The sequence below is a fragment of the Antrostomus carolinensis genome, unplaced genomic scaffold, assembly GCF_000700745.2.
Source record: "Antrostomus carolinensis isolate BGI_N321 unplaced genomic scaffold, ASM70074v2 scaffold45088, whole genome shotgun sequence".
Classification (NCBI taxonomy): domain Eukaryota; kingdom Metazoa; phylum Chordata; class Aves; order Caprimulgiformes; family Caprimulgidae; genus Antrostomus; species Antrostomus carolinensis.
In genome coordinates, this window is record NW_010333128.1 from 1 (window position 1) to 8,351 (window position 8,351).

General features: G+C 47.9%; 1 protein-coding gene across 1 annotated transcript; it reads left to right on the top strand.

Moving 5' to 3' along the window:
- Window positions 1-468: 468 nt before the first annotated feature.
- On the top strand, window positions 469-7,797 carry VPS33A (VPS33A core subunit of CORVET and HOPS complexes; the record flags this gene model as incomplete). Its single annotated transcript, XM_010173769.1, has 10 exons — window positions 469-658; window positions 1,435-1,551; window positions 2,247-2,421; window positions 3,140-3,333; window positions 4,997-5,123; window positions 5,312-5,379; window positions 5,948-6,085; window positions 6,524-6,661; window positions 6,828-6,996; window positions 7,548-7,797. Coding segments are annotated over 10 exons (1,510 nt in total), but the record flags the coding sequence as incomplete, so codon positions are not given.
- Between the last annotated feature and the right edge of the window lie 554 nt (window positions 7,798-8,351).

Consider the following 8,351-nt stretch of genomic DNA (forward strand, 5'->3'; position numbering starts at 1 on the left):
CTCGGGGCTCGTGTTGGGGTGCGAGACGCCCTGGGGCTGAGCGGGGTTTCCCGTCGGCAATGCAGAGGGTCTGTTCCTCATTAAGGGGGTGGATGTTCCTTCTAATGAGCTGGCAGGAGTCACGCTGGGATTGACCCTCCTTTTGAGAGCTGCAGGGAACCGCATCACCTTGGCTGGGTGCAGATCTGCGGCCGTGGGCGTGTGGGTGGGGGGCACATCCCAGTAACCACGTGCAGTGTCCCAGTAACCACGTGCAGTGTCCCAGTAACCACTGAAACACGGAGAGTAACCACGTGCAGTGTCCCAGTAACCACGTGCAGTGTCCCAGTAACCACGTGCAGTGTCCCAGTAACCACATGCAGTGTCCCAGTAACCATGTGCAGTGTCCCTGTTCCCTCCCCGTGGTCTGCGCTGCTCCCTGCGTGGCTGAGTTACCGTTTGCTCTGCTCCTGCCTCTGGCTCTTCCAGGGAGGACAGAGGCCGCTCTCCCCAGCGGGACTTCCACATCCTGTTCGTGCCGCGCCGCAGCCTGCTCTGCGAGCAGTGGCTGAAGGAGCAGGGTGTGCTGGGGTCCTTCATCCACCGAGAGCAGTACAGCCTGGACCTGATCCCCTTCGATGGAGACCTGCTCTCCATGGAGTCTGAGAGCGCGTTCAAGGTAAGCGCTCGGCTCATCTCTGAGGAAAAGCGCTCTGTGTTTGTGTTGGATTCAGAGGCTCTCGAGGGTTTGTTGGTGACCCGCAGAGCAGGGAAAGGCCTTGCAGAGCAAACCTGCCTCGATCCTGAGCGCTGAGCGGAGCCTGCGCTTCTCTCTGTGTTTTCTGACTAAAGCTGCTACACCAAGTTGCACCCCAGTTCCTCCAGCTTAAACTGCTGATGTTATTTCCACTGAGCATTTGTCCAAACTGAGCATTTGTCAGGCTTCAAACAGCTGTTACAAAGAGCCAGCAGTTTGTGTTGAGCCGCGTACGGTGGTTAATGCTGCGCTCTGAGCTGCGCTGAGAGTCAGCGGCTGTCACATGCCAGCTGTGTGTCCTGTTTTCGCAGAGCGCTGTGTCGGGGGACAGAAAGGTTTGAGAGTTCTTTGGCTGTCTCTGCCTTATTAAGTGTAGCCCAGAGGACATGTCAGGGCTTGCAGCTGCTTGTCGGCAGCTGTGGTGAGGTGTTGTGCTCTCAGATTGTAATTAGAGACTCTCTGCAGTCCCTTTCTGGCTCTCTTAACTCTATCAAACTGGGAGCAGCGTGTGGGGTTCAGAAATACCACGGTGTCTGCTTTGATCAAATGATTTGGTGTCCTAACAGCACAGATAAGTTCCGTATTTGCCAATAGCCACAGTTCTTCCCCAGCCTATGTCTCGTCTGAACTGTTCACACGGACCATGCTGTGCCTTGCTGGATCGACACCTTCCATCGGGAATCCTTGTTGTTGTTTAGGAATGTTACCTGGAGAGCGACCAGACCAGTCTGTACCACGCGGCCAAGGGGCTGATGACGCTGCAGGCTCTGTATGGAACCATCCCGCAGATCTTTGGGAAAGGCGAGTGCGCCCGGGTGAGGCAAACGCTGCTGCTGAAACAATGCATCTTGTTCTTTGGAACTGCCCTGGGGGGTGTTTGGTCAAATGCAGCTGTGGGGGTTTGAGTCCAGCCACAGACCCTTCCTGTCACATTGGAATTTCAGGATCTGGCCATCAGGTCTTTGTCATCTCTGGCCAAAAGAACAATCTCTGCTGTTCCACGAGTCTCCCTGTCAGGAGGATTTATCTCATTTCATAGACTTTTTGCTCATGGGTGCGCTGCTTTCGTGTTTTCAGCAGCTCTTTCTGTGCCGTTTTAACGTTCAGCCCCTCTGTTGGTATCGGAAGGACCAAATGAAGTGGGAAACGTGTAACCTACTGTTTGTGCTTTAGCTTTTTCATCTTCCTATAACTCACTTTCCCTTTCTTCTCTCTGATCAGCCTACACTTCAATTGGTACCTCTTGTAATGAGGGAACAGCCTGAGGTGAACCCAGTGCTTTGGCCACAGTCACTGTCCTGCTAAGCTGCAGAGAGCAGCCGAGAGGGACTTGTATTTTTCTTTGTTTTTCAGTCTTGTCCTGCCCATGTGTCAGCCAGTTTGTACCTCGTGCTGTCCTCTTCCTTGACACAGGGCTGTCCCCCATACTTGCATGACCTTGTAGGTCCTAGAAGTCAAATCCCTGTGTTGTGGCCTGCACCATAACCAGACCAACGTGACTTATTTTCAGCACGTGGCGAATATGATGATCAGGATGAAGCGCGAGTTCCCCGGGAGCCAGAACTCGATATTTCCCGTCTTTGACACGCTCTTGCTGCTGGACCGCAACGTTGATCTGCTGACGCCGCTGGCTACGCAGCTGACCTACGAAGGGCTGATAGATGAAATCTACGGCATCCAGAACAGTGAGTACAGCCGCTGAGGGGAGGTCTCTGTGTGCTGGAGCACCTCCAGTGCAGCAGGTGGGCTTCTGCTTCACTGAATGACTGTGATGTGGGAGCAGCTCACCTGGCCTTAGTGTGGGATGGTTCAGTCCCAAGCTCGAGCCCGTTGGGATCAGCTCTGTCTCTCTTTTTGCCGGGGACGGGGAGCTCAGTTCAGTGCGTGGTTATTGAGCGGGCGTGTGTTGGATGTTGGCTGGGTGCAGACGCGGTGACACGAACACGTGGCGTGGGAGCAGAGCTGGCAGTGTGTGCCCTCACCCTCCAGCCTGGCTGCCTCACCTTGTGCCAGGCTGAGGGGAACAGTTTGTGAAAGGCTATTCAGAGCGCTCTGCTCCTCAGTAGGTTGTAAGAAAAACTCCAGAGAGCCTTTTATGGTTTTAATCCCTCCTGATGTAGCAAATACTGGCTCTAAGGCTGCGGCCAGGCCTCTTTGCAAGCAGGGTAGCTAGCACTTGGGTTCTGATCACGTGTGTGTGTGTGTGTAGGTGTCTGTTCCTGGGTGAGTACGGGGAGACTCGTGTTAATTAACACCTACACACCGAGTCATCTGGGTGTTCATATTCGCTTTGCTGCTCACAACTGTTTCCAGCTCAGGGGACACGTTTCCACAGTTTGCTTATGGTAACTTCTGGTGGTGAAGTTCCAGTCCTTACAAGGGCTGTTTCTCTGCATTTGGTAGCTTATGTGAAACTCCCTCCTGAGAAGTTTGCCCTGAAGAAGCAGGGTGAGGGTGGGAAAGATCTCCCCACAGAACCCAAGAAGCTCCAGCTGAACTCTGCTGAAGAGCTGTATGCTGAAATCCGAGACAAGAACTTCAATGCTGTGGGCTCAGTGCTGAGCAAGAAAGCCAAGATCATCTCTGCAGCCTTTGAGGTGAGGCCTGTATCCAACTGTGCATCACTTGGGTGTTCTTGCTGTCAGATAAATCACAGTCTGCAGCTCGAGCTGTTGCCATGGAGCAACCCAGCCAGAGAAAAAACCTGTAGTTTTCAGAAGCCCCTTCAGTCTGTTGCTCTGCCTCGGGATGAGATCAGCTCCACTTCGGCTGTTCTGAGTAGATGTTGGTCAAATCTTCTCTTAAGAATCCTGAAGTAATGCAGATCCTCTGTTCTGGGGCTTTTCCTGTCCTCACTGTTAAAAGCTTCTCTCAGAGCTGCCCTAAACCACGTTTCTGCTGGGTGAGCCCGTAGTTCCCGTAACAGGAATTGCTTTCTTCAGTCAGCAGAACAGTCAGGTGCTGCTTCCCTCTGCAGGAGGCCAGAGGTTGATTTTAGCATCCTGATCAATTCCACTTTGTGGCTGTTGTTACCTGTTAACTGAAAGGTCCTTTTATATTCACTGAGGATGCAGAGAAAAGGCTTTAAGACATAAAACTCCAGAATGTACCTTCATAGAGTGTTATGGCTGGTGTAAAAAACAACAGGAACGTGAGAAAGAGGAGAGTTGACCTGTAAATTCATGCTCCTGTGTCACCTTAGACAAAGCTGGAGAGTGCTGTGGGGTGTGTTTGGTTTTGTTTGAAAACATCCTGTTGATGATTCATAAAGAAACTGAGATCCCACAACTCTGCTTTCAGACTTCATGATTATTCTCGAGATAACTTGTTACACTGATTTTATTTCCTTGATTTTTTTCTTTGCCTCTTCACTTCTGACACATTTAAGATGAGGTTGATACCTTAACTCAAATACTGTGTGCTCAGCCTCATCTCCTAGTAAATGTCTGTTACTGCAGTACTGGTGCTGAAGGTGCTAAAGATGGATTGTTCATACTGGTTGTTAAAATTAAAAAACAAACAACTTAAGAAATTGTCAGAGGTAATAGGTGATAATGAAACAGCAGCACATTGGCAGCAGAGGACTTCTTAAATTGCAGGCTTCGTTATGGCTCTCCTGCCTGCACTTGCCCATTTAAATCCTTCACACACAAGTCAAATTATGATGATTTTTATTCCAAGTTGCAGCAGAAAGCAAGTAGCTCAAATGAAATACAGCCCTCTGGACTGCTCACAGAGCTGACGTCTCCATTGTGCCTCATCAGATTGTTGCTCAAAGCCTGGGACATTGTTACAGCCAGGTACAGTGAATGGTGGGCTTCTGTTTGCAAGGGATGCAGCCCTGGCAGCCCAGCCCCCAACTCTGGCTGTGTTTGCCTAGAGCTCCATGGTCACTGGCAGCTAGTGAAGCAATTCATCTTCCCATGAAAAAGGTAGTTTTGCTGGTAGGGAAACTAAGGAGCAGACAGTGATGGCTGAAGGTGGAGAAAAGTGATTGGCAACACTGGTATAATGGAAAAAAAAACAGTCTAATAATCCTGTTGTATTATGTCCTGCATCTTCTAATGATCCAAATGCTGTGACAAATAATGGTGTGACTTTAGTACAAGCATTTAAAGTATTTTGTCTAAAAGGCTGCATATCTCTAACAGTATCTGCTGTTGGCAGTGAGTAAGTAAAAAACTTCATGATAAAATGACGCAGCTGATGCACGACCAATTAATCTGAACAAGGCCTAACATAAGTGACGGGTTTCTCTAGGAAAGACACCACGCGAAAACCGTTGGGGAGATTAAGCAGTTTGTCTCACAGCTGCCACACATGCAAGCAGCACGGAGTTCTCTAGCAAACCACACCTCCATTGCAGAACTCATCAAAGACATCACCAGTGAGTATTCATTGAACAGCCTAGCAGACTAATTTAACTATAGCAAGATGCAAGACAGCTTGATGGACATCATCCAGCTTGGCAAAAATTGGCTTTGCTCCATCCACTGCATCTCTGCTGAAATGTTAAATGTAGAAAATAAGGTGTCAGTAGTTGCTGTTGTATTCATTTTCATTCTTTTCTCAAAGCTTCTGAAGATTTCTTTGATAATTTAACAGTGGAGCAAGAGTTCATGTCTGGAATAGACACAGACAAGGTAAGTAGATAATGCCAATTAGTGACTCTTATGTCTTCAAAAAAATCCCAATGTATTTCTCTGGGGTTTTTTTCCATTTGGGTTTTTTGAGAGAGGAAACATCTGATCTAGATGATGTCTGTTCTGTCCAGTGTCAAGGCTGTGAGCTCTCACATGGGTCTTCTTGCACATCTGCAGTTGTTTTCCAAGTGACGTGCACCGCTGAATGCACTTGGGGATGTGTGCATGACCTACAGTTGCCTGTCACGCAGGTGTGCGCAGCTGGAGTGCTGTGACTTGTACGGGGCACTGTGAGGGGTCAGTGAAAGTCAGGACTGTCAGTCAGAACTCTCTCAGCACACTGGACAAAGTCTAGTTACTGACTGTGGAATCGACAGGCTTTTGAAAGCTGCTGGGTGGAACCAGTGCTGGATCACTGTGTTACAGACGGTCCTGAGCTGCCTGGAGAGCAGCTGCACCTTTTTTCTTGCTGTTTTGGAGATACTGAGCAAAACTAGATCTTTCTCTCCACATCTCTTAGGCACTTTAACAGCTCTTTAAATAACAGTATATGTATTTTTTTAAATAGGTTAACAATTACATTGAAGACTGCATAGCTCAAAAACATCCATTAATCAAGATCCTGCGTCTCGTTTGCTTACAATCTGTGTGCAACAGTGGGCTGAAGCAGAAGGTTCTGGACCATTACAAAAGAGAGATTCTCCAGGTAACTTTTGGAGCAATACATTTCTGAGCAAATCCACATCAAATCCTCTAACTCTACAACACTTTTACATTCTAGACAGATGCATCTTACACATGGGTAGTGTTGACTTCCAGGGTGTACAGACAGAGCACTGAGGCTGCTGTCTGGGCTGACAGCAGGGACTCGGGAGCTGCTTTACAACACACGTAGTTACAGAGCTGCTTTACAACACACGTAGTTACACAGAGCTGTTTTACAACACGTAGTCACAGAGAGGTTTATATCGTTACACTTTTTAATATTACGATTTAAACACTCTAAATGAGATGATACACTCTAGACACATCTTAACCAAAAAACTTTTTTAAACAAACATCTTTGTTTTGTTTTGGTTTGTTTTTAAACACTCTGGTCTTGGATTATTGACATGGTATGACGGGTGAGTTCTTTATATTGCAGACTTATGGCTATGAACATATATTGACCTTAAACAACTTAGAAAAGGCTGGACTCCTGAAACCTCAGACAAGTGGAAGGAATAACTACCCAACGATCAGGAAAACTCTGCGCTTATGGATGGATGATGTCAATGAACAGGTAAATGGGTGTCTCAGCAGTGAATGTTACATCTGACAATACAGAATTATATGCAGTAGGAAAACCTTGGGGGGTTTTTGGTTTGTTTTGGGTTTTTTCCCTATGGTGCTGCTTTGCAGCATGAAGTAGCACTCACCTGCTGCTCACGCTCTGCTCTCTCCTGCAGAACCCCAATGATATCTCCTATGTGTACAGTGGCTACGCTCCACTGAGCGTACGCCTGGCACAGCTGCTGGCTCGGCCAGGGTGGCGGAGCATAGAGGAGGTTTTGAAGATGCTGCCAGGTCCCCATTTTGAGGAGAGGCAGCAGTTACCTACTGGCCTTCAGAAAAAACGTAAGTTTTGCTTTGTTTTCTTGTTTTTCTAAAGGGAGATGAATCTCTGGTAGGCTAGAATGAGGGAAACTGAAATCAGGGCTGGCAGAGTCCAGGCATCTCTCATCTCCCTGTCCCACTGCAGTATTAGATCTACCAAACCCATTTTTGACAGAGCTTTCTGGCCTCTTTAAAACTTTCATTCTCATACTCAACACACAGCACCACGTGCACTGAAAATACTGGAGTTGTACATTTGCTTAACTTCTCATCAGAGTGCTGAAATAAACTCTGGGATTTTAATAAGTACCATCACTTTACATCACTCTCAGCACTCAGGTGATGCACTGCTCTCCTGGTATGAATCCTGGGCAGGCAGAAGCACATCCTGTACGAGAGCAGAGTCTGCATTTCTGGGCCCCAGTCTGGTATTCCACCCAGCAGGTTTCTCCTCTAATTCAGGTGCTATCTTTATTTTAGTTTTAGGTCATTTTGAGTTTGACTGACAGTTGATAGATAGGAGACATAAACATAAAACTTAAAACAACCTCTAAATTTCTCTGGATACACAGGTCAGCATGGTGAGAACCGAGTCACTCTGGTGTTCTTCCTGGGAGGTGTGACATACGCAGAAATAGCTGCGCTGCGATTTCTGTCCCAAATGGAAGATGGAGGCACAGAGTATGTCATTGCCACTACAAAACTCATCAATGGAACAAGCTGGATCAAATCCTTGATGGAAAAACTGGAACCTGCCCCTTTCTAGGGTCTGTGGTGACAGACAGTAACAGTGAAAGGCCCTGTGCGACCCAGGTACATCAGCTTCTGATCTAGCATGGGTGCTTGAGCGTCAGAGAAACACGGCAGTGAGAGAACCTCTCCTGAGAGCAGCTCATGATGCAGTTCCCCTCGTCCCTCTCTGCACTTGTGTTCCTACTGTTTGTGGAATTTCCTAGTAGACCAGCAGTGCTGAAAGGCACTAACAATGAAATAAACAACAGGAGAAAGAGAGATCCTTGCTCATGGTCTGAACTGGCACACAAGTGCGGGGGGAGTGGGGATTTGCCCTTGTCCATCGATTTGGCAAATTGCTTCTTTTTTTTTTCAGTTTCGTTTTACTGGGGGATGTGATTACTTCTCTTTACTTTCCTAAGGTGCTGAGGAGGCAGGATGTTTTCTGTTCCTGATTTCATACCAGTATTCCCATTCTGTCTTTCTCTGGTGCCTGATACCTTCTATCAATACACTGGATCTGTGGAGTATGTGGAGTTGGTTCCTGCCAAGGAACTCGTGCTTCCCCCAACTTCAGCACATTCCCAGGAACAGGCAGGGACAAGGGCCAGGCCACAAGTAGCTAAATGTTCTCACATCCTTGG